Raw genomic sequence first — 25,253 nt, 5'->3', positions numbered from 1 at the left:
TGTCCTGCCAGAGCTGGGCCCAGGGTTGTCCTGCCAGAGCTGGGCCCGGCTGCTTCCTCTGCATCAGGTTTATTCCCAACTATTCTGCAGCACAACTCCAGCCCCGGCCGGGCTGGCTGGGGATGTCCACACCGGCAGCCTCACCACGACACCATGCTACAGCAGAGCCCCTCCCGCCCCCAGCTCTGCCATGGCCTCACCGCCCCCTCCCACAGATTCCAGGCTAAAAATACCCTGTTTACGGAGGGGAGCACAGCGGCTCCCCCGGCCGGCGCTCTCCTCCCACGCGGGCGGTTGACCCCTGTGCCGGCCGCTCGCCGGCGAGCCCGCGGCACGTGATGGCGAGGGAGCCGAGCCACGGCCACCGTGCCCTTTGCATGCACGGAGCCAGGCGGGAACAGCCAGGCTGAGCAGGACAGGAGGGGAGGAAGAGCGAGCTGGCAGCACTGCCCGGACATGGCTGAGCTCCCCAGCGTCCTTCTCCATCCACACCAGAGCCAGCACAGGCGGATACACCCCTGTGCAATGGTCCCCTGCATGGACAAACAACAGGCCCCAAGAAAATTCCAATGTCCTTCACTCTCCCTTCCATAAAAAGCACTAAGACACAAAAGGGACAGGCCAACGTGCAGAATTCTGCAGCCATCTGGATCACAGCACGCACTGCACACCACTGGCACTTCCCACTGCCGGAGCTGCTCTTGGAGGCAGCACCCACAGACAAGGACAAGCACCTCCTTGGATACCATTCCTCTTTCTCCCAAGCAAAGTCCTGCAAATGACCTGTAATGCCTCCAGCAAAGATGGCAGCAAAATACAAGCTCCAGGCATGACAGTGCTCTGGACACACAGAGCCAACCCCGCCTGGGGACATGTTCCTGCTCTTGGCCACGAGCGGGGCAGGGACAGCAGAGCAGCCAGACACAGATCGGTGACCCCACTCAGCCAGTGACACATTCCTCCCCCTGCTCCCATCCAGCGGGACATATTTTCCGTACGTGTCAGCTCTTTGCACCGGCCAAGTCACACACAAGTGCCTGGCGACACTGTCCAGGCGCCCGCAGCCCTCCCGAGCCAGGGCCGGTGGTGAGGAGGAGGAGGGCGACTCACATGTGATGAAGTAATCCTGCTGCCGCTTGAACTCCAGGCCCATGTAGTTGGGGCTGAACTCCTGGAACTTGATGGTGAAGCGGATCTCCTGCTCGGGCCGGTTGCACGTCACCAGCACATTGGGGTCCATGACAGTGCTGCAGGCATCCGCCTGCTCCTTCCTCACCAGGTACAGCTTGTAGTACTCGTAAGGCTTGGATGGCTCCGCCTTGGGGCAGATAATGTCCAGTTTATCCCCAATCTCTGGGTAGATGACCAGCCCCTTCCCAGTCATGAACCTGAAAGAGAGGAGGGTGAGAGGTTACCACATGCTGGAGCAGGAGCCACACCAGCCCATCCCATCCCACCCCACTCACAACATTTATTTTGTGCTTCAACTCTGCTGCTTCCCCTCTGCAAGACAGTTGACACCAGAATTAAGTCCTCCTCTTCCCTCCCCATCCCAGCATATAACAGAGCCAGTGTGGGCTCCCTCCAACAAAACCAGGGCTGGCTTGGGTCAGTCCTGCTTGCCAGCCACGACAAGGGCAGGCACCCTTCCCAGCCCCAAGCCTGGCATCCAACAGGGAATGGAGTCTTCCCACAAAAGGTCGAGGAGCAAGCGGGCTGGAGACGCCGTGGCTCTGCCCGACGGCCAGGCAAGGAGCTTCCTGCAGGGACAGGCAATAATTAGGCATAGGGAGAAGTCCTGACAATGGGGTGCAGGGAGGGATCCCTTCCACGCCCCGGCTCCCCAAGGAATTCCTGTCCTTAAATGGAAGGGAGGGAAGCATCCTGCAGGACAACTTCTGCCTCACCAGGCTCAACGGCGTGCCCAGGAGCGTGGGAGGACCGGATGGAGAGGAGCAAGGAGGGAGGAAAGCTATTCGGGGCTGGAAGGCAGGGCATTGGGAAGGGAAGGAAGGCAAGATGCTGATAATTAGCATTCGGATCTCGTTATGGTGGGGCAAGGCTCTGATTAGGTTTTTCCAGCATGAAGGAGAGGATTAGGGCAGGAAGGAGGGAAGCAGCAGATCATCTACTTTGATGTAGGCAACAAGCGTTCCTGATGGGAGATAAGGTGGGAATGGATGTTCCTGCAGTTATCTCTGCTGCAACTCCCTCATGTAATCTGGGCATGGCAAAAACCAAAGCAAGTGTTTTGGCTGCATGGTCACGCTTCCCCTTCCGCTCTCGGACACGGCCCATCCTTGTCCCAGTCCATCCTGGCGGTGGGATGGGGTCTGGGACACCTTCTGCCCCCAGACAGCTGCTCCAGTTGGAGCTGCAGGCTCCACGGAAGGAAGATCAAACACACAAAACCAACCTGCTCCGTGGCTCCGGTACAAGTCTTAGCAAGAAGCCACAGAGCTGGAACCAGCAGTAGGCCTCTGGCTGCGGGAGCCCCACAGATCCACATGCCAGGCTGGGAGCTGGCAGGCGGAGCCGGAGCCCACGCACCCCCCGATGCCCTTGGCACGGCTCCGGAGCTCGGTGCCAGCTCGGTAGCAGCGGGACAGACACACAGACATCATGTGCACCTTGCTGCCAGATCAGACGGGCAGCTGGGGTGCCCGCCCTTTCCCAGTCCAGGAGAGTTGGCACAGGGATGGTGGGTATGGTCCCCTTCATGGAGCTGGATTCAGGTGGGTTATCTGCCCAGCCTCCCTGCATGGCTGCAGCTCTGCCTCCACCACATCAGCTCCAGCAGTATCCAAAGCAGCTGCACAACGGGGCATCAGGCACAGGGAGATGGTCGGGATCATCCCAACCCTGGCACCGCCAGTACAGCAGGACTTTGGCCACAGTAGGTTTGGGAAGTGATTAAGTTTCACACAAGTCATGATTCTGGCAGAAGGTGACTACGAGAGAGTTGGGAAGTCAACCCCTGAAGGGCTTTCAGGGATGCAGGTGGGATGCTGACTGTGGTGCCAGCACGGCACAGTCCGGCTCCATCCGCGGCACTACCGGCAGGTAAGCCAGGTTTCGCTTCACACTACCAAGTAGGTCACCTGGCCGGTGGCCAGCACGGGCTTCCAAAGCCTCGGGAGCGATAAAGGCTTCCCCACCCACAGCCGGAGCCCTGACGCAAGGCCGGAGCGGGGCAGGAGCAGGGGAGCAGCCCCTGCCCCTCCCTCCCGGCCGCAGACACGCAGTGCAAGTGAACACTTGCATGCTCGCCCCGGGTTCCCACCCCGAGAGGCAGCTGGATCCCACACTCCACGGCTGGGCTGAGTCAGAGGCTTCCTGGCACAGGATTCTGGAGTGACTCAAGCTCCCTCCTCCAGCCCCTGCCAGCTCCCTCCTGCCCAGAAGATGCCAAACAGGAAGCCACAAACAAGTCAAGCAGATGTCTTGCACCGCCGGAGCAGGAGGAGAAAGCTGCTATCCACCCTCATCTCCATACCAGGAGGACCTATTACACCTCCGTGGCCAAAACCTTGGCCAACACCTGCAAACCAACCGGTCCCCACGACATCAGCCTATTGGGATGGGGCCAAGCAGATTTTTAACCAGGGGAGGGGCCATGAAGCAGCCGGGGTAGCTGAGAACATCCCAGCGCCACATCCTGCTGGCACCTCCTCATCTGAGCAACTCCAGGACCAGGGCGTACGTTTGGTTTATTTGTTTAAAGGATAAAACAACAAGGCGAGTCCCTGCCATGACCACTCAGTCCCAGCTTCAGAAGCACATGGCTTTGGCCTGGAAATTAGCCCAGGAACATCTTCCAGATCTCCTACACCAAGCAAGACAGAGCCACCTCACCGTGCACGGGGCTTTTGAGGTGCTCCCTCTGACTGCTTCTCCCTGCCAGCCACATTCCCCCCCAACATGTTTCCCTTTGTCCTCCAATTTCCCTGTTTTTTTCTCCTCCATTTCCCCCTTAGTGTCCTCTCTCTTCTCCAAAAGCAGGGCTGTTCCCAAAAAATTTTGCTTTGTCACAAGAACAGCTTGTAATGACCATCCTAGAGAAGACCAACAGCTCCTACCATGCAAGAGGCCAGTTCTACAGGAAATTCTCCTTTAAAATACTCAGTAAAAAGCTACATTTGTCACAAGAAAAAGAGAGGAAAAAAGGAGAGTCCAAGAATTGTCGCGTGTTGCCTGAACGCAGGATTGCAGCCAGTTCTGGGGACAAGGAAATTTAGTTCAGAAGGATGGCTGAAGACAAAAAGGAATTACACTCTTGACTTGTCTTCACAAGGACACGTCTTCGGATTTATCTTAACTGGGAGGAATGAACAGAGCAACTTCTAAATTAATAGGGAAATTCATCGTGCCCTCAGAGCACCCGCTGTAATGCCAGGGAGGGAGGGAGGGGGAAATCTGCTGTTCCTCCATAAAATACAGTTTGCTTTCCCTGTTTTAAGGTGGAGAGGAAAAAAATACAAGGAAAACTAAAATTTAACTCAAACTTAATGCTGAAAAACAGCTTCCACCCTGTATGACCTCACCCATCACTCACAAGAATGGTCCAGCTTTATTCCTATCCCATCCCTGAAAGTGTTCAAGGCCAGGTTGGATGGGGCTTGGAGCAACCTGGGAGGTGTCCCTGCCCATGGCAGGGGGTGGAACAGAATAATCTTTAAGGTCCCTTCCAACTCAAACCATTCTGGGAGTCTGTGAGTGGCACCGTCACCAGCTCACAGGTAACATCCTCCTGGAGTCCAAGGGCGTGGGAATGATTAACTACAGTCATTTCAGTTTAAAACAAGTACTTTTTGCCAGCTGAGCAGGTGGGGAGCGCTGGTCACCACTCCACTTATCGGCAGCTTCATCCCTTAAAGCCCCTGGAGGTGGTTTTTGGGTGGCACCCACGGCTGCCCACCCGCAGAGCCGTGCTGGGACCATCCCGGCCATCCCAGCCAGGCATCCCCCCACAGCCCCCCGGCCCCCAGCTCCCGGCCCTGCAGGTTCCCTGGGACCGATCAGGTGGTGGCATCCAATTTCCTCATTGTTTCGGGAGGTGTTTTCTGATGGGAAAGGTGAAAAGGGTATTTGTGAGCCTTGTAAACCGATTCCTCCGAGTTGGGTAAACAACGGGAGCTCTGTTGGCAGCGGGATGTCGGGATGCTGGAGCAGAGAGACGGGATTAAAGGGCAGCCTCTCCCCTGCCCTGAGTTGGGGGGCCGCTGCTGGGGACCCCCAGCCCTTGCAGAGCTCCCCCCTCAGCAGCACGGAGGGCTATGCTCCCATCAGGGCTCCAAACCGTGGGATCCAATGGACTGAGCGGGGTCTATAGGTGGGACCTGCTGGAAGAGCAGTGGACTCAGTGCCTGTGGAGGCAGCACCCTGACATCACAGAGGGGGGTTGCTGGGAGAGGAGGAATGGGGCAGTAAGAGACGAGATTCCCTCGGAACACAGCGTGGGCCCAGGAGGGAATGCAGCCCCTGTGCCCCTGGTTGTGCCTCGGCAGGAGCTCCAACACACCACGGCAGCAGTGCTGCCCAGGCAGGCACAGACCAGCCCTGCCGTGCCCACTGCTCCTTCCGTTCGATCCCAACGCAGCCGGGCACGGATCCACACACAGGGATGAGCAGGACCCCACGCAACCACAGGCAGGGCAATACCATCTTCCAGCAGCAGCTGGAAGCTCACACCTCGTCTTCCAGGAGGAGCAGCCCTGTGAGGTGGTGGGACTCCCAGTAAACCACCTGATGGATCAAAATCCCATGGCTTCCCGGGATGGCTAGTGGGACACCAGCCACGCTGAGCAGCTCCAGTAGCACCAGGGTTCCTGGAACTGCCACACCACAGGGATGACCTGCTCCTTCCCACCACTGTCAGAGGCTCTGCAAGCTCAGGAACACAGGATGAGGAGGAAAACCTTTGGTGGGAGCAAGCTCTGAATTCGTGTTGGGCATGAAACCTCCCTCCTCCACACACCCACCCCATGCAGGCTCCTCTCCTCCATGTGGGAACACATGGATAGATATAGATAAGCCAACACGTTCACAGCAACAGCTGCAGACACAAGTGTCCTGCAGACAAGTCATCTGGAACCTTAAAATCCAGCAGTCCTTCAGCTCTTCCTTAGGGGAGACCAGTGAATTGCTTAAAAACACATTTTTTTAAAAAATGTGTTGACACACTTTCCAATCTCTCCTCTCCCCCTGATCCAGGCATTCCTTGCACCATGTCAACTACCAAATCTCCAGGGCAGCATCACCTTTCCCCACATCCACAACACACGATGCCCCTCACCTGACATCAGGCTTTGCAGCAACACAACAACATTTACCAAGAACCTGCTCCTCGCAGAAGACGCTCTAAAGCCGATGCTGACATACATACAAGATGACATATGCTAAATGCTGTTTGCTTCAAAGAAATCCAAAAATAACTGTATCTTACATGCAGGACATGTACGTCTGGCAGGGAAGGCTGACAGTGCCCGGCAGAGCGAGGCCTGCAGGAGCTCTGTGGTTTTCCTGGTGTCTGGGCAGCTGAAGACCCCGTGGGCCCAGCTCTCCACACCAACAGGTCCTTCCAGCCAGATCACAGCTCCCACAAGCCACCACGGCTCACACCCACTGTGAACCACCTCGCAAAGGGATGGGAAAGGGCCAGATCCAGTAAAAAAGCCAAAACTCCCCGAACTGGGCGTGTCCTCCTGAAAAACACTCCTGAACCCTGAGAGAGCTTTGCCGGTGCCCAGACACACCAGGTTCAGCCCTAACCCTCTGCCTCGCTCTCCCTCGCTTCCCTGGGACGTGGCAGCCATGTCCAGGCACTGGGTACTCTCTCCCAGGACCCTTGGCTACCAGCCAGAGAAATCAATGCTGTCCCCAGAGGAGTCCTCCAGACCCCAATATCACAGAACTCCAGCCACCGGAGGGGCACTGCACAGCTCACGCTCCCACCATTGCTCCAAAGCTCCCCTGCTGACACCCAGGCACCGCTGCCCTGGTCAAGGTCTGTGTTTTCACCAAGAAAGAGATATCGAGGGGTTGGTAGCAACCACCTCTTGGGTGGTACCATCAGACCTGGAGTCAAACAGCATCACTAGACAGGGAGAAGTACACAGTCTCAGCTTGAGCCAAGAGCATGGGACACCCCATGTCACAGGGACAGCCCCCCACCCAACTCACTTCACCTCTCAAGAGCTGAGGACAACCAAACCAGAGGAATTATACACTAATCCCAATGGCCCACCTTATTCCAGTACACCAACAGCATCTACAGCCCTTTCCCGGAGCGGTGCCAGCAGCCGGAGGCACAGGACCCATTCTCCTTTTTGACTCCCATTCAACTCTTGGGAACAAAGAAACCCCGTCGAAGGAAGTTAATTACAAGTGGAATGAAAAGGTTCCACACTCTCCTCTGCCTCCCTCTGTACCTGTCGCCTTCTCGCTCGTCCATCGCGCTCCTGTCGCCGTAAGAGGGTAAATCGGAGCACGCGAACCCCCACGCTCTCAGATCCCACTTCTTTCATGTGCTCCTCTATTATTAGTCTCCTTTAGAAGAGCCTTCCATCTTTTTTCCCCCTGCTAATCTATGTATAATTATTTTCCTTGCCCTCGGCAGACCTCTGCTATTTCTGCTCTGTCCTTCGGAGCCGAGGTGGCCACACAGACCCAACAGTTCCAGGTAATTCTAAAAGCAGCATCATATCCTCCCCCACTCTCTTGGTCTCTGGTGCTCAGAGAGAGATTTTCCACCTTCCAGCCACCCCCCAGCTCCTCGTTGTCCCCAGGAGGAGGAACTGAACAGCCTCTGCTGAGCCCCCACAGGCTGTCCTGTCCTCCTCCCAGACACACTTTAAGGTCCTTTTTTTTTTTCCACATCTCGGGTTTAATGAGGCCCATTCAACCCTCCCAAAGACAAAAGGCCCTTCTCGTTTCCAAACGGATTTACACGACGCATCAGTGAGGCATAAACGAGTCACCATGGCAACGCGCACCGGCCCCCCCAGCACTGGGATGCCATTTTCCAACTCCACTGCTCCCCAAAACCCCTTTGTTGCTTTAATGCAGCTACGAGGCTCCTCACCGGCTGGGAAAATCCCCCACCCACCCTAAAGTGACCCCCGGGGGCCAAGGATGACATTTTTGAGGTGAAGTTAAAAGATGTCCCCAGTGCAGACACCCCAGAGCTCCGCGCCATGACCGACTCCGGGTCATGGCCAAGCCAGGGTCTGGATTGAGCGGAAGGGACAGAAACACCAAGTGCAGGAGGAAATGAAACCAAGCTGCCCCCTCTGCCCAGAAATGGGGGTGATGCCACGGCAGCAGAGTCTGTCCAAGCTCAAACACCAGCCCCAGCCACAACCCTGCTCCCAGCACCTTTCCACAGGGAAGCCGGTGGCTTTGGGGATTCCCATAACTTTGGCAATGACCAAGAGGCCACTCCAATGCTTCACATGGAGGTTTGGCAACCATGAGCCTCATGTTTGTACCATAACCCTCCCCAGCCAGCCTCTCTCATTGAAGCTCAAGAGAGCACCTTGCTTGCTCCATGCAGGGAAGACAGGACACAGGGAATGTGGGAAGCAGCGAGGTCCCATCACAGCTCCTCAAGCTTTTTTCAGACGTTGCACATTCACTGCCATATCTCTGAAGACCAAGCCCCTACCCAACATCAGGGGGAGAGCCCAGCTGTACCTGATTAGACAACAGAGAAAGACCAGAAAGAATCCATTTTCCACGAAAACACCCCCAGGGTTTCTGCAGGGGAAAGGAAGCAGGACCCTGGTTACAGCTGCAGACCTGCAGCTTGCAGACGGGTCTCCTCTCCTCCAGTCCAGACCCCTTCTCCTAAGGGAGAGAGATCCAGAGCAACAGCCAGCAAGGTGACTGAAGACATCACTTGTCACAGTGCCCTGCACGTTCCCACTTGTGGGGATGCTCTTCAGCCAAAAGAGCCACCTCAGAGCAGCACTGCCACCCCTCTGCATGGGTTTGGCTTTTCATGTCCCTGTGCCAGATGCCAAGGTAGGAGAAGTCTAGAGGAGGGACAGCTAGCAGAGGTCACCAGGGACAAGGGACGATCCCCGCAGATCCTCTCTGTCCCTGTGCCAGTTTTCCTGCTGCTGAGCTCAGGAGCCCAAGGGCTTTTGGAACAGGTGGCTCAGCAGTGGTCACACCAAGGTTATCACCAACCAAGAGCAGAGGAGGTCTCCAGCCACCAGGACGCTGTAGAGAACAGGTCACCAGGCTCAGGAAAGCCGGCACAGATGCCAGCCACACCTCAGCACCCATGGCCAGCAGGGGCCACAGTGGCCTGTGATGCCCCTGGCCCTGTGGCCGCTGGCAGCCAGGGCTGGCCACGCTGACTCAGAGCCCTCCTGCACCATGGCATGCCCAAGGAAAGCATCTGAGTCCCAGATTCTCCATCAGCTCCAAGGAGGATAATGGTGGCCCCCATTCCATCGCCACACTGAGCACAGCCAAAGGCAGCGTCCACAAAAGAGGAATGTTCTCCTTTGTCCCATCGTGTGCTCAGCCAGGATGGTTCCCCATGCCAGTCCATCATCTACAGGGATGGCTGCTGCCCACCCCAACGCTCTGAGGAGGAAGAAGAGAAGGGGGAGGAGGAGAAGGCTCACAGCCCTCGCAGGAGCCAGGCCTGACATGAGCAGCCACGTGTTGCTCCATCTTCCCACCCCGTGCGCTCAGACGTTGCTCCCAAACAATCCCAATCCAAACCCTGTGAGGGGGGGAAACAAAAAGTGCTGGTAATTGAGGGAGTTTGGAGGAGATTTAATTGGGGCCAGAGCACTGGTACAGGCTGCTGCTGCCACCTGCAGCCGGTGGCGTGGGCTCGGGGGACCCCAGGCTCCCGCCCGTGCCGGCCTGGGGTGCAGATGCAGAATGAGGAGCGCCAGGGGTCCCCTGGGCTTGTCCCCACCCCATACACCCCCCTGCAAACTCCTTATTTTCAGCACAATAAGCAGCTCCAGCAGCGACAGAACCACAGGCTTGGCCAAGAAATGCAGAGAAAAAAAAGTCATATTTTCTCCCTCGAGTTGTATCGTCCCGATCTCCCCGCGGAGGAATCCGGAGGAGCCGAGTTATCTAATTAATGCTGGCAGAAGCGGGAGGCCGAGGGCCGGGGGGCGGCGGGGCCCACAAAGCCGGCGTGGGGAGCGGTCTCCCCGCCGCCGGCATCCCCCGGCAAAGGGGCCCCTCGCTGGGAGTGAGGTAAGAGGGGATTCAAAGGGGGGTTTGTCAGGCGTTTTGTTTTTGAAAACGGGGGAGGGGAAGGGGACAGGGCTTGACAAGAGCTGACAGACAACTGAACAAAACCATAAGGGCCATGAATGGCAACACGGCGCTTTAATTGGCGTAGGAATGGAGAGAGAAGTGAGACAATGAGGCCGGGCAGTGGCAGTGGGGCCGAGGTGTGGGCAGCGGGCACTCACCTTCTCCTGCCCGCACTGCCAACCCCATCCCGACAGAGGTTGGCAGTTGGATGGCCTCCATCCTGAAAAACAGCACCCAAAAACCCCAGGGAAAACATGGAAGCCGGAATGACAGAGCCCAGCACCCATCAGGCATCACAAAACCCTGACAGCACCAGAAGCAGCACAGTCCCAGCCCTGGGACGCTGCAGATATTAAATGATCCATCGGAAGCAGCTCAGGTTCCCGCTCGGCTCCGTGTGTTTTCCGGCCTCGGTTTGGCCGCCCGTGCCCTGGCTGCAGCCCCGCTCATCCGGGGGCCGGGGGGCCGGGAGGGGGAGAGAGGGAGAGGCAGGTTAAAAGGGAACACGGTTGGATCAGCAGGGTTCCCACTCCTTCCCTGACCCCTCCGAAATAAAACGGAGGAGATTTCGCCTCCCGGTTCCAAAGCAAAGAATTACTTTGGCAGGGCCCGCGGCGGCGGCCGGGCGCCCACTTGGAAGGGAAAGCGGCAGGAATATGCCCAAGGAACCCAAGAGCAGGCCCTCCCCGCCAGGCCCTGCTCATTCTCATGCAGATCCATCCCCAGCCAGGACAGATCGGAGGCAAATTGCAGCCCGCCCTCCCCAGAGCAGGGGAAGGCAGGCAGGGGGCTCAGCCCACCAGACCTGACACGAACCCCACTGTTTTCCAAGATCCCCCCTCTTCCCACCTCTCACTTTTCCGGCTCAGTTGGAAAAATGAAGGGCTGAAAGCCAAGAGCTGAAGTTACAGTCAGTGGTTGGGTCCTGGGAGAGAGGGAGCCCCTCCCTCTCTTCCTCCCTGCACCCCAGAACCCAGCACTCCAGAATCTGACAACCCCACTGACCCTGCACCCCAAAATCCCAGGCTGCAGCCAGGAGCCCCGAACCAACCCAAACCTCCCCACAGGACAGTGGGGACCCTCTACCCTGAACCAGACAACACTGAGTGCTGCCAGTCACTGCTGCTGCATTCCCAGGGGTACAGAATGGGTCCCCAAATCCCTCAGCACCCCCCTTCACACTCCACTGGCCACCTCCAAAGCAAGGGAGAGGAGCCACCAGCCTCCCCCAGTTTTCTGAGGACTACCACAAAAATAAAGCCCACACATGCCCTGGGGCATGCACCAGCAGCTGTGGGGTCCTCCTGGACTTCCCCTGGCTCCCATGGTGTCCCAGGGCTTGTGTCTCCATACCCAGAGATCCCACTGAGGGTTGGGTGACAGCCCCAGAGCACCCACCCAGGTCCCTGGGAGGGCTGGGGCTCTGGCTCACCCCAGGGATGCAATGCTGCGGTTTGAAGGATTAATCCCAACATCAGGAACCGGGCAGGGAGGAGCAATCCCTGCGGAGGGTTCCCCACAGCCCAGCTGCGGGATGGCCTGCCCTGCCCCGACAGGTCTCCCGGGTTTCGCCAGCCCTGCCAGCCCCTGGCCCAGGAGCAGCGTCACCCCCCTGACTCACCGCCAGGCCCTTTGATCCCCCGGCTCCCAGAGGTGGCCAAACGAGTTCTGTCATTCCAGCTCTGTCTGGAAGCGCCATCTTCCCAGGCAGCTGCAAATCACCAGCCCTCAGCCCTCGTGTCATTACTGGGAACTCGCTCGGCTGCCGCCGGCCTTGGAACTTACTGAGAGCTTCTCAACCCCTGTCCTAATGCAGGGCACGTCCACATCTGCCCACATCTGCCCACAGCTGTCCACCCCAGTTGAGGGTTGGAAGGGACCTTAAAGTTCATCTCATTCCACCCCCTTTCACTAGCTCAGGTTGCTCCAAGCCCTGTCCAACCTGGCCTTGGACACTTCCAGGGATTCAGGGCAGCCACAGCTTCTCTGGGCAACCTGTGCCAGGGGCTCACCACCCTCACAGCCAAGAATTCCTTCCCAGTATCCCATCTATCCCTGCCCTCTGGCAGTGGGAAGCCATTCCCCCTTGTTCTGTCCCTCCATCCCTTGTCCCAAATCCCTCTCCAGCTCTTCTGGAGCCCCTTTAGGCCCCGGAAGGAACTCTAAGGTCTCCCCAGAGCCTTTTCTTCTCCAGGCTGAAGCAGGAACCAGGTCACAGAGTTCCTCACTCCCACGTCAGCCCCACCACCGGCACGTCGTGCTCGGCCGCCCAGGACCTTCGGCCCCACTCCATGGGGGTGGATGGGGCTGGGTTAGGTCTGGGAGAAAAAACTAAAGATGAGTCACAAGACCTCAAAAGATTATTTGTTTTCTCCCCTCTTGTCCTCCTGCACACACAAACTGAGCCATCACCAAAGCCTGGAGAGCCAGCTCTGCAGGAAAGCCTGAATCCAGTCTCCACCTTTGGCCCTGGACGTCACTCAGCAGGGAAGAAACTGCCCCTTTCTCCCCAAAACCTCTTCCCAGTGCTGCCCACTCTGCCCTTTACTGTGAGGTCCCATTCAGGTGCAAAAGTCCCAATTTTCTCTATACCTACAGTAAAAAGACAGACCCTCCTTAAAGGTTTCAGCACTGGGAGGGACTGGGACACCCTCTGCTCTCCCTCTTCTCTGCTCCCAGTTTACCCAGTTCAGGGCTCATTGGAACAGCAGCAGCTGAAAGGGGGGCAGGAGAGAGGCCAGCACAGCACAGGAGTGTCAGGTTTAAACCTCTCCTCCTGCCTAAAGAGATCTGGTTCAGACTCGCTTTTATTTTTAGGCCAGATACACGTACAGCTGAACTTTAATACAATGTACAACATCCAGTTGGGAACGGGCAAGGGAGAGGAACCAGAACTCAGCACTGGCTCGGGTGTCACGGGAGCTGCCAGAGCCGGAGATCTCGGGACTCGTGCTCCTCTCTCTCCCCAAGGATGTCACTAGACATTGTTGGGACACACAGCTCCCAATCCCAGCAGGACCTTTCACAAAGCAGTAAGGAAAGTTTGAGTTTAAACCTAAAAATAACTCAGCCCTTGGGCCTGGAGGGGAGGGGGAGGGGGGCAGAGCACCCAGCCTGCCATCCTGCTCCAGCACCAGCAGTTTCCAATTGCCTGCGGACAGGGAGCGTTCCCAGTTCTCCCCCCGAGACAAAAACCTCCGCCTTGCCACCCACACTCATGGAATAAAGCTGGCAAGAGCCACAGGAGAGACCAAAGTCTCCCCCAACCACATCCTGCCCCCCCCTTTGCTGCCAGATGCGATTCCCCAGAGCCTTGTCCCAAAATCCCGCTAGCTCAGGCATTCCTGGTGGCAGTTCTCGTCCTATTGCCTGTGTGCCACCGTGCTGGGGACACACCCCAGCGATGCCACCACACCAGGAGCCTCACAGGGCTGATGCCACCAGCCTAACGGGGAGTTCATTCCAAGGCTGGTGACTTATCTGCCCCACTGATCCCCCTTCCCTGTGTTCCACAGGCAGAACCAGTTCCCAACATGGAGCACAAGCAACAAACTCACCAGAGCTGGGAGAGCAAACAGGGACCAACCCCCACCTTGCAGTGACAGTTTCAGGGTGCCCCCCAGGAAAGGAGATGATTTACCAAGGCTTAGGAAAACCCCAAGTGAGCACCAGTGCTGCCGCAGGAACACTCCATCCTGCCCTTTGGTTCCTGGCCCCCAGCAGGACTCACCCCCACAAACCCCTTACTGGACCCCAAATTTTCTCTCCGACCCCCAGGACCCTCAGCTCCCCCATCCCTTCCTACCTCCCTATCCCAGAAAAGCCATTTACGAGGCTCCAGTCTCTGACCATCCAGCTTTACTCCAACTCCCTAAATCCACTTTAGTCTTTCTTTGCATTTAAGGTGCTTTTTTCCTTTCCCTTCTCTTTTTTTAACTTATTAAGGAGAAAGTTCAAACCACTGGCAGCGACTGAGACACACTAATTTGGAACTTAGTGTGGAGTCGACATTGCATTAAGTATTTCTGTCAACCGTGAGGACACACCATGTCTGTGTAAGAAATTACACCAGCAATTATAGCTAAAGAGGCATGTAAAATTTAAAAAAAAAAAAATTTAATGTATTCAGAAATGATAACTGACATTCTTATTAGGATTAATCTAATTTTAGTAGACTCATTTATATCCTGCCTCTGGATAAAAAATGAGTTTCAATTTTAAAACCTGGATAAAAACTGGCATTTTTTAAGAAAGTACTTTTAAAAGTCACCCTGCATGATTAAGCGGGATGATAATGTGAGGAAGCTTAACAAAAAGCTGTGCCATTAAAGAAGATATTTGTTAAACAAAACAGAAGCAGAGATATTTATCAACCCCAGCAGACTGTTCCAGGGTAACTCCGGACCTGGCGCTGCCGGGTGCTGCTTGTGGTTGCAGGTAATGGAGAGAAAACTGGGAACGGCGGATAACGGGGAAGGGGCAGGACGATGCTCAGGGCTGGGTCGGAGTTTTGCTGGGATGTCAGGAGCATGGGATGCATCCTGCACCCATGAGCAGGGAATGGCAGGCATCAGCGAGAGCCATATGGTGCATCCATAACCTGGATGAGCAACGCTGCCCAGTGTAGCCTGGACAGTCCCTCGAGGCAGGGATGGGGGCAAGGCAAAGCACAGGAGTCACTCACAGACTGGGAAAAGAAACTCCAAAGGTTGAGTTAGTTTAACTTACCCCAAACCCAAGATTTAACACCGAGGTCCTTCGCAAGGAGCAGCCTCGGGGTGCTGAGGTTTGCCGGAACACCGAGCAGGGCTGGGCACAGCTCCGCACTGCCCACCCTCTGTGGCACTGCCACAGGCTGGTTACCTGGTACAAACACGTGCCCTTGGCCCACTGCTCTGGTCCCCACACACTGTAACCCCACGGAAGTGGATTGTTTAAATGCACAGGTTCTGGCAGAAGCAGGTACAGGAGCACCTCTTCTCCCTGTCCCGACCCACCCCGGACGATGCCTTTCCCCAGCACACGCTTCCTGCTACGGACATCTCTAACAACTAAATAACCCCAAATCACATCACTCATCAAGCCCAGCCACTCCAGGAAAGGAACCAGCCGAGATGCCTCCTCCAGTCATGCCTGTTGCTCCATGTCTCCACATCCAAATCCCCCATGATAGTGGGGCTGCCACGGACGTGTCCTTGACCACCATACACCGTGGGATACCAAGGAGGTGTTCAGCTATCCCAGGGTGGGAAGATGGGAAGGCAGGAGGGCACAGGGAGCCTGCACCCCCAGGATGGGAGCCAGGTACTCACCAGGGCTTGGTCCCTTCCTCTCACCCACATCCCTCCATTCGAAGGGAATTAAGCACAGAAGCAAAGCACCAAATGATTTAAGGATACATGGAAGGAGTCAAAAGCCAATGAGGAAAAAAAAGTCCCAGGTTGATTATTTTATTTTCTCTTGACAGTTTGAGCCACAATGGCCAATAAATCCCAATTACAGATTTTAAAAATGCTTCCTGCAGACACTTGGACCATCAAGGCAATTCTGGGTTCCCATAACTCCTGCTTTATGATGGTCATACATGTCAGCTCTCTGCAGAGCCTAGCATTTCAATAAAATGACCATAAACCTAGATTAGAGATTAAAGGACTGACTCAGAAGTTGTCAGAGGAAGAAACAAGTTTCCCTGCAATTGCTTTGCCATTTTTACCGACCAACAGTTTGGCTTTTGGATGGTTTTATGCCAGCAGTAAATCCTGGCTGCTGACAGCTCGGTGTGGAGAGGCTGAGGCAGCGGGGAGGTGCGGGGAGGACGCGAGCGCAGCCCCGGGCTCAGCGACAGCTCCGCGATCAGAAGTGACAGGTCTCCTCCTGGGCTCCCCAGCGCCTGCGACGGCACAGGGACGTGGATGCCAGCTCCGAGCGACCTTCCCAGTCCCCCCTCCCAGCCCCCCAACCTGTCAGACTGCTCTCCAGGGAGCAGCTCTGTCCTCGTTTCTCCTCCTTTCGCTTTGGCAGGGTCAGGAGCTGCCAAGTACGCCAGGACATGGGAAGGTGACAGCAGAGTGGTGACCCCTCTCCCCCCACCTGCGGGCTCCCTGTGGCCACACAGGACCAGGGACCCCCAAATGATGCTCTGGGGGAGCAACCCCAGCCCCCCATCAGCAGCTGCCTCTGTCCCCCAGCCTGTCACAGCAGCAGCGACAACTCAGCGGAGACGCCTTTGGAAGGATAAACGCCGAGCGTTTGTTGCGCTCGTGTTTCCTGGATGAATGTGCCGCTTCCTTTTACTAAATGCTCTCCTAGGAGAAGGGAAAGGGAAAAATAAAACAGAAGCAGAAAGAAAGGGGGATGACTCACGGCGAGGCCACATCTCCACCAACACGCGAGAGCTGCGAGACAGTGCCAAGGACAAGGGCTGGGATCAAAAGCATGAGAGCGGATCAAACGCACGCCCTCCCTGGGGAGGGGGAAGGTTTGCAGGAGCTGCCAGGGGAGGAAGGTGGGATGGAGCCGGGCCCATCTCCCTTTCCTGAGGTTCAGCCGCTGCTTTCACATTCCGAACAGGATCTCTGCTCGTTTGAGTTCACTGAGACATGCACACAGTGCTCCACACCAGGACACAGGCAGGGATGGGGACAGGGAGGACCAGGAGGAACTGTGGTTGCACCCAACAGGAGGTGAAAAAATGCCCTTTTCCCGAGGAAATGAAAGAGCCGAGCCTGGAGCTCAGCACGCCAAAGGGGGGCCGGTGCCCTTTCTGCCGGTGCCTCTCAAAGTCTATCAAAAAGTCCCATTTACATCAAAATGCCCTTCCAGACATGCTTCGGTTTTACTTTTCCCCTTTCATCTCGCCCCCCTCCTGCCCCACCTCGCAGCCCCATTGTCCTCGCAGTACCGCGCGGGGGAGAGGGCCGAGCACGGGGGAGAGGGCCGAGCATGCTGCCAGGAGAGAAAGAAAAGAGTTTTAAACTAAGAGAGAAGCCGGAATCGCTCCTGGTCCCGCTCCAGCGGGAGCTGTGACCCCATCTCCTCCCGCCTGCTGCTTGGCAGCTGCCCTGGGGGCCAGTGTTGGCCGTGTCCCCATGTGGGGACAGGGACTCGGCTGCCCCAGCCTCCTGCCACCCGGGGCTCGGGTCAGGCACCGGTGGCCACAGATGGTTTCAGTGAGCTTCAACAAAAGCCTCGGGCATGGGCTGCAGGATCCATGATCCCGCACGGCTCAGTTCCCCTGTTCCTGCACGGGCAGCACTCTGCACGCCTGCTCCCAGCAAGGTGGCTACTGGTGGCACTGGGAGAGCCTGACAAAGCACTTTGGGTACCAACAAGCTGGCAATGTGGCTCAAGTTTGTGTCCTTCACTCTGCAGGTGAATCCTAAAATACGCCAGAGGAGCTGGAACACTTCCACCGGTGCCAGTGCCAGGCTGTGCTCTGTCCCAGCCCTGTCCCACCTGTCCTTCTCCAGCAATTCGGATTTACGGAGCTGTTTTCTCCGCCAGCAGCACCACATCCTCCCTAACAAACTCTTCCAAGACCCTTACACAGAGGTGCTTTCCCCAGGGTGCCAGATGGACACCCAAGCCCCAACTGAAATCCACTCCGGGTTCCACGTGCAAATGCTGTTTAGTTCCAGTCTAACTCAGTAAAGCCCAGTTCTAGCAGCTCACGACTCTGATGCCATTCACCAGGCTCTGTCCACCTCCTCTGACACTGAGCTTGTCCAGTCCTCCCTTCCTATTGTCAGCATCTATTTTTAACCCCCAGCATTATTTCTCCCTGCGTGACTTCAGACATTCTCCGGGGACGAGGTGGAATTGCTGAGCTGGTTCCAGGCAAAGTGACTCAACTCTCACCTTCACAAGCCACACAGGAATCACAGGAGTAAATTTTCCTCCGTTCACATTTTCCTTTCTCCTGCCCACCAAGCTCTAAAAGCAGGGAAAACTGCAGGGAGGTAAAGCCCATGTCCATCAGCAAGAACACACAGCAAAGCCATTTCCCTCCCGTTACTTCCCTGGCACCTTTATCATCAGCTGGATTTACCTCCTGTGGCAGTTACCTCGGGAAAAATCCTGCATCAACACCCACTGCCGGTGTAAATGAAGGTCAGAACCACAACCTTCAAACGGGTGTTATGAGTGGATGCTCCAACCTGCCAGGCACGGGGAAGCTTGTGAGAGGCCCATCCCGGCGGAAGGGAGGGAGCAGCGTTCCCCTCGCGGGGCCCTGGGCTGAGCGCCGGTGCCGACGCTTCATTACTCCCTTTGAGCTGGTCCTCCCGGCGCCGCCGAGCAGTAATTAAGGAGAAGGTCAGCAGTGAAGCCCTTCAAAAATCTGTCCCTTTAGGGGAGTATCCAAACAACCCACCATTTGCCGCCTTCTAATTCCTAAAGCGCGCAAACCCAACGCCAACCCAACGCCGAGCGCTCAGAGGTGCCTCATGGTGCAGGAAGGCGTGCGCTGCGTGAGCCAGATGCTGGCATTAGTGGGCATTAAGAACCAATAAATAACCATTAATGCTGCTCCGGGAACACGGAGCTCTGTGAGAAAGCCCTGGTGCCAAAACGCGGTGATTATGGCATCGGGGGAGCCGGGCTCCTCCGGCGCGGATCCGGGACAGCCGCCTGCCGCGCACAATGCAGCCGGCGCTGCCAATTCCGGATCACGTCCCAGTCCCCAGCACTCAGCATTCCTCATGAAGCCCCAGCTCAGGGGCTGGCTCGGAGAGCTCCCACGAGCCGAACTGCTCCCATGGCCACACAGGACCGTGCAGGCCAACAGAAGCTGTGGTGACATGGAGAGCTGTCACGCTCCGAGCTGTCTGACACTGCTCCGGCCAGCCCTGTCTTCTGGGATGACTTTTGCTCGCTGGAGTTGGCGGGATGCTGGAACACATGCAGCCCCGGAGACAAGGGGAGGCAGCATCTGGAAGCAATTATCCCAACGCTCTTGTATCTGTCACCCGCTCCCCGGCCTTCTGCAAGGAACCACTCACACCATCAGCAATCTCTCTCTCAGAAACCAGGAAAGGGATTCTTCCCCCTCTCCCTGACAAGGCAGCAGAAACTTTCCCAACGGAGGGCATAGGGTGGGCAAGGCCCCTCCTGCCAGGTCACACAGGTGAACTGGGCACACCAGGAACAGGCCCCTGTAGGTAACTGAAGGAGGAAGAGCTCCCAGATAAGGAATACAACAATTTCTCTGCTCCATCCATATCCCACAAACCTCCAACTGCTTTACAGGCATGGATAAACTCCTGGGAGTTCTGCGGGATGGTCCACACGCCTCCAACACAAGTCATGCATCTCCATCCTCAAACCATGTGCCTCAGTCCTCAACCCACACGTCTCCAACCTCAAACCATGTGTTTCCACCCTCAACCCACGTGCCTCCATCCTCAAAGAGGAAAAGCAAGGAGGAAAGGGCCTTGTCTAGGAGAGCAGGAGCCAGGAGGATCCCACAGCCCTTCCCCAGGCTGAGGAGACAGCAGCAGGAGTCCCTCTACTCTCCCTGGCATTGTCCACATCCCACAATGTTCCCAGGCACAACATGCAGCCTGCATCCCAAAAGGAAAACCCAGCCAAGAAGGAACGGCTGATGGGCCCCAGGGTTTTTCCAGCTGGCTGGCACGTCCAGCAAACCCCCAGAACTCTAAAAGGGTGGCACTCCCACCCGCCTCCCCAAGCCCACGGGCTCCACACGTAGTGGAGGGAGGTGGCTCAGGAAGACTTTCGTGCCTCTCCTGAATGTTATGAAACCAGGCAGGGAGCATGAAACTGCCTGCTGTGGGTGGGAGCACCCAGGGCTATGTGAAGAGAGCCGTAGGATTCCTCCGTGGTCTGGGAAAGCACGCGGGCTCCCCCGCCCCGCACACGCCCTCGCAGGGTGGGTTTTTCTTCTGGAGAGACCGGGTGAGCACAAACACCCAGCACAGCCCCACATGAAGGGGGTAATTAGGGAACAGCACCCAGCACTCACCAAGTCAGGGCAGAGATCAAAAGCAGCATCAGGCATTAAACCTTCCCGGGATTGGGAACTGCTCCTGGGAAGGGATTCATGTGGGACCCCTCCTCGCCCCTCTCCTCCCCCACACCCTGGCACCCCTCACTGCAGGGAGGGAACATCAGGACAAGCCAAGCCAGTGCCGTCATCCCCAACACCCCCCATGCATGCTTTCCTCCATCCCCTACTCCCATCAAGTCTTCCCGTACCTCAGGCTCGAAAAAAAGAAGGAGAACAGGAAAAACTTCTCCTACTGCCATAAAACCAGCAAGAGACACGAAGTTGCAAGGATGGAGGGCTGGGGGGTCCAGGAGACACAGCTGCACAAGGGACCCTCCTCTCCACTTCTCTCCCTCCACTGCTTCGCTAGGTTGTTGCTGCCCTAATTATTTCAGCAATTAGGAGAGCTGAGGTGCTGCTAATGGGGGGCAGGGGAAGGGGGACATAGGGAAAGGGGGGAGCACACCAGCAGGGATGCAAAACAAGCCCACAGCCTCACAAAATTTCCATGAAAGAAGAATACAAATCTTAAACCCAAACACAGCTGAAGGGGAAATTCCAGCTGCCTCCAGCCCTTTGCACCTCCAAGCGCCTTCCTGAAATCCCAATCCAGTCAAGCCCCCACTCCCCTCGGCCCAGTGAGAGGGAAGGGGTTGTGCATCCCCCCAACAGCACCAGGACAGCCCTTCCCACCTCCTGGGGAAGCATCTCCTCCTCCTCCTCCTGCTGCAAAGGAAGCCAGGAACAATGGGATGCACCAGTGCCAGCTCCGGCTGGGATAGACGCTCAGGGACCATCCGTCTGGGCTGCCCAGGGATGAGGAGCAGGCTGAGGGGGAGGGCAGTCGAGGGCAGGGGGCACAGGCAGCTGCCAAGACTCCCTCCCTTCCTTGGGGCGAGGGGCAGTTCCCTGTCCTGCCAACACAGGGAGGATGGGCATGGGAGGGATATGGGGGGACACAGGGGTTTGATGACTGCAGGCAGTGGTCACTGTGGCAGGGCTGTGCAGAGCCCCCCCAGCTCACCCCCACCCCAGCTCTTCCCACAGCAGAGGGGCTGCCAGCTGATCCACCAGCCAGACCTTCCCTTACAAAAATAACATTTCATCTTTTTTTTTTTTTTTAATTTCTTCTCTTAAAATAATTGACTAATTGGCCGAGTCCCAGGTCCGTGCTGGGAGTGGATCCCAGGTCTGCTCTTGCATGAAGGGTTTATTAAAGACATCAGAGGATGACAGGACAGGAGGGGGGCAGGCAGAGCCGGGGCGGTGCCCACAGCACGCTGGAAATTTCCCATCGCACCCAGAGGGAGGAAGCCCAAAAATTAATCCCGGCCATCCCCCGCAGCTCAGCTCTGCCCCGAGCAGGGCCTGAGTCACCCAGGGCGGCATCACCCACGGTGGCATCAGCCAGGATGGCATCCTGGCCCCAGCACCCTCAGAGCAGGAGCGGGGCTGTGAGCACATGGAAAGGAGGGGGTCCCCCTCCTCTCCTCCCTTTAATCCCCAGCCCCAAAGCAGAGCCCTTTTAGGGGAAAGTGTAACGCAATACCTGGAAAATTTCTCCCACCCGCTCTCCGCTGTCGGTTGCCAAATTTAAAACATATTTGCTGCTTGGCCTTGAAGAAACGTAACCTGCTGCCTAATTCCGACACGTTTATTCTTCGGGGGGCAACGAAAAAATTCGCACAGCCGCTGGTGGCTCCTCTCCTTACACCCCACAGCCCTCGGGCTGGGAGCTGCCAAAAAGCTGCCTGGGAGCCGTCCACCAGCACGCACCAGAACGCTGGGAAGGAACAGGAGGGAGGGAGCTCTGCCTGTCCTGCAGCACCAGGGCAAGAGGTTTGTGATGGATGAGCCCAGAGCCTCGGCCTGGGGTGCCATCGGCCGAAAGCCCCTGGAATACGCAATGTCCAGAGCCATGTAAAGCTCCAGAGCACGGGAATGGGCGGGAATCACCACCCGCCTACATGGAGAACACTCCCACTTGTAAGCAGGGCCACCCCATCTCCCCTCACCACACAGAGACCCAGGGCAACAAGTGGGTGCCCATGCAGCCCCCACCCCTCATCCCACCACCCCAACTCCTCACCAGGTGGAATTTTCCAGCAGGGCTGGGGTTGCAATGGGAAGGGGCTGGGGGAGGGCACAATGTGTTTAGCAGACTGAGCAATCCGACAGGGCCCATTAAAGGAAACAATTTGTAATACAATAATTATTATGTCGTTCCTCTGGCCTCTTTCCTAAGCCACTCTTTAAACAGTTTGAGGTTTGAGGGGCCTCTAGAAAGCAGATGGGATCTGTGGGGCTGAGGGTGCTTCAGTGTCCACGTGTGCCAAGACGAGGCAGATGGGACGGACACACAGGGTGGATGCACATCTGGAGCTCTCCAGTGCAACGGGAGCTCATCCCAGTTTGGTCACGGTCCTTGAGGGATCACCGAGAACCCATCGGGAAGGGGAACTGCTGCTCCCCAACACTCCCCAGCCACAGGGGAGCATCACCAGCTGAGGGTCCTCTCCCTGTGCACTGCTGGCTCCGGATCCATGCTCGCCCCAGGATCCATGGCCTGGCAGCACGGCCGGGCCCCGCGGCGGCTCCAGCTCAGCTTTTCTGCTCTGAAGTTCTCGGCCACACATCTGAAGAAAGCGGCGGTAGCGAACAACAGAGCGAGAGCAAGCAACACAAATCCCCGGGATAATGAGCCCGGAGGAGGGAGACGGTGGGCTCTGTCTGAGGAGGGAGCCGTGCTTTTATTGGAGAGGCCTAAAAGGGCTATAAATCCTCAGATTCAAAGGCGAACTCGAGCTCTTTCAAGTCGGAGGAAGGCCTGGGATGTGTCAGCCGGGAGGACTAACCACGCCGCGTCCCCTGCTGAAGTGGCCTCTTCAGCAAAGCCGTGGAGCAGCCCGGGATATTACACCCAGATCCTTTCCATATGCTGCCCGCCCAGCCGCAGGCAGGGCACGCCGGCATCCCTGCCGGCACCGGGAGCTGCCCGACCCCCCGCATGGGAAAAACCGGCCACCCTGTTCTAACGGGGAAGTGCCTCTGTGCCCACTCCCCTTTCCAATGCCCATGGATGATTTGCCCCTCGAAATCCCGGTGGGAGCAGGGGGCTGTGTCCCTCCCTCTCGTGTTTGGCTGCGATAGTGCAGCAAGCCCAGACAAAGACGCTGGAGCCCAGCACCAGCACATCCCGGAGCATCCCTCCCCATCCCTGCATCCCTGACCATCCCTGCCAGATCCAGGGCTCCTGGCCCTGCCTGCCAACCCAAACACCAGGCCCATGCTCCCACGTTCTAGGAATCCATTAAAAAGGTAAAATCGGTGGCAAAGAGGAGACAGTGCTGAGCCCCAGCCCCGCACGGGCAACCGCAGACACTTCCCAGCTCTAATGAGAAGGAAAACATGGACATGCTCTGGGATCAATGGAACGGTGTGAGGGCATTTACAGCTCTTAAGCCATAAAAATGCACTTTGCTTTTCCTAAAGTACCTACTCAGAAGAGGTTGAATGGCAAGAGCCAGCCAGAGCAGCCAGTCCCCGACACTGGGCTCATCCTGCATGCCAGGATCCCAGGGGCAAAGAAAGGGACTGCTGGGAAGTTGGATGTTCCTGTCCCATCACCAGCAGCGAGGCAGGTGCCACCAAAAGCAGCCAGAAACCCCATCCAGAGAAGGCACCCACCCCAGCTGGCCCTTTGCACATCCCAAACTCCAGCATGAAGGTGCTGGGACAAAGAGCTGGTGCGGCATCCCCTCCTGGCACCTCTGTGTTGGCACAAGCAAGAGTCAACCCATGCCAAAGCAGGTAACTCTAAGCCTCTCACCACAGCCCAGCCCTGGCAGACACGGCACACGTGGATCCCTGTGCAGGCACAGCACCGCGGTGGGACGGAGCCATTGGAAAACACCAAGGGGAGCTCACAGCTGGACACCAAACACCCCCTGCCCTGGCTCCCCACACAGCCCCCCCGGCAAAGCCCGGTCCCACGGCCTTGGAAAGGGCGAGCAGCCCACCTGGGAAGGGCCGGCTGCGGGGAAGAAAAGGTTATTCCCGAGCAGCCGAGCCAGGGTTATAAATAGCTGGCATTTTTGAAGTGCAGCTGCTCGGCTCAGCCCGGCCGGGGCGGCACTGCCACGCCGGCACCTGAGCCGGCTCGGATCCCGCCCGGGGGCTCCGGCAGGGAGAGCTCACACAGGAGAAGCCACTGCTCACTGGAACACCAGGAGTAACCCCCCAAACCTGTCCCCCACCATCCTCCAGCCCTCCCCAGGGAGGAGGGGCCTGGAGGCCCCAGAGTCCCGCTCCAGGCATCACCCACAGCCTCTGCAGGCTTTGGCTCCAGCCCCAGAAGAACCTGCTCCACAAAAACACAGGGGCCAGGAAAATCCCACCGCGTGCACAGATCCAGCCTCACCGAGCAGGACGTTTAGCCCTGGCTTGTCCGACTCATCTGGGACCAAGCCTGGACAGGCCGAGGCAGCCAGGAGTGCCAGGATCCCAAGGCTCTGGCACAGCCAGGAGCAGGGCACTGGGGCTCTAACTGAAGATGGGATCCTGAGACTCCGGTACAGCCATGAGCTGAGCACCAGTGCTCCAGTCAGATATGGGATGATGAGAATACGACAAAGCCAGGAGCAGAACACCAGTGCTCCAACCAGAGACAGGATCCCAAGACTCCTGCACAGCCATGAGCTGCTGTTCCAACAAGAGACAACACACCAGGAGCAAGAAAACCCTTCCCAAAGGATGGCGGGTGTGCACCAAACCTCTCCACGAGCAGGAGAACCATCACCACTACAACCACCATCCCTCCTGCTCCCTGGAGGAGGATCATCTGCCATACCACCCACCCCAAAACAAGGCATGGGAAGGAGAAAAGCGTCAGGAAGCAGCAGCAAAGACCTGTGCTCTCTCTCAGCCCAGCACAACAAAAGCCCGGCCGCGC

The 25,253-nt window shown here is 57.1% G+C and overlaps 1 protein-coding gene across 2 annotated transcripts in view; it reads right to left on the bottom strand.

The window, feature by feature from the left end:
* EFNB1 (ephrin B1) overlaps positions 1 to 24,047 on the bottom strand; it is a 43,813-nt gene extending 19,766 nt beyond the window's left edge. For both annotated transcript variants that reach the window (XM_027663210.1, XM_027663211.1), the window contains exons 1-4: positions 24,040 to 24,047; positions 9,676 to 9,681; positions 3,497 to 3,505; positions 1,111 to 1,388 (exon numbers count right to left, since the gene is read on the bottom strand). In XM_027663210.1, coding sequence (XP_027519011.1) covers positions 1,111 to 1,384 — 274 coding nt within the window. In that variant the 5' untranslated portion in view covers positions 1,385 to 1,388; positions 3,497 to 3,505; positions 9,676 to 9,681; positions 24,040 to 24,047. The remainder of the gene's footprint in view (positions 1 to 1,110; positions 1,389 to 3,496; positions 3,506 to 9,675; positions 9,682 to 24,039) is intronic.
* Positions 24,048 to 25,253: the final 1,206 nt, after the last annotated feature.

The sequence above is a fragment of the Corapipo altera genome, unplaced genomic scaffold (assembly GCF_003945725.1).
Source record: "Corapipo altera isolate COAL_440 unplaced genomic scaffold, ASM394572v1 107b, whole genome shotgun sequence".
NCBI lineage: Eukaryota > Metazoa > Chordata > Aves > Passeriformes > Pipridae > Corapipo > Corapipo altera.
This window is presented reverse-complemented; position numbering and strand designations above follow the sequence as displayed.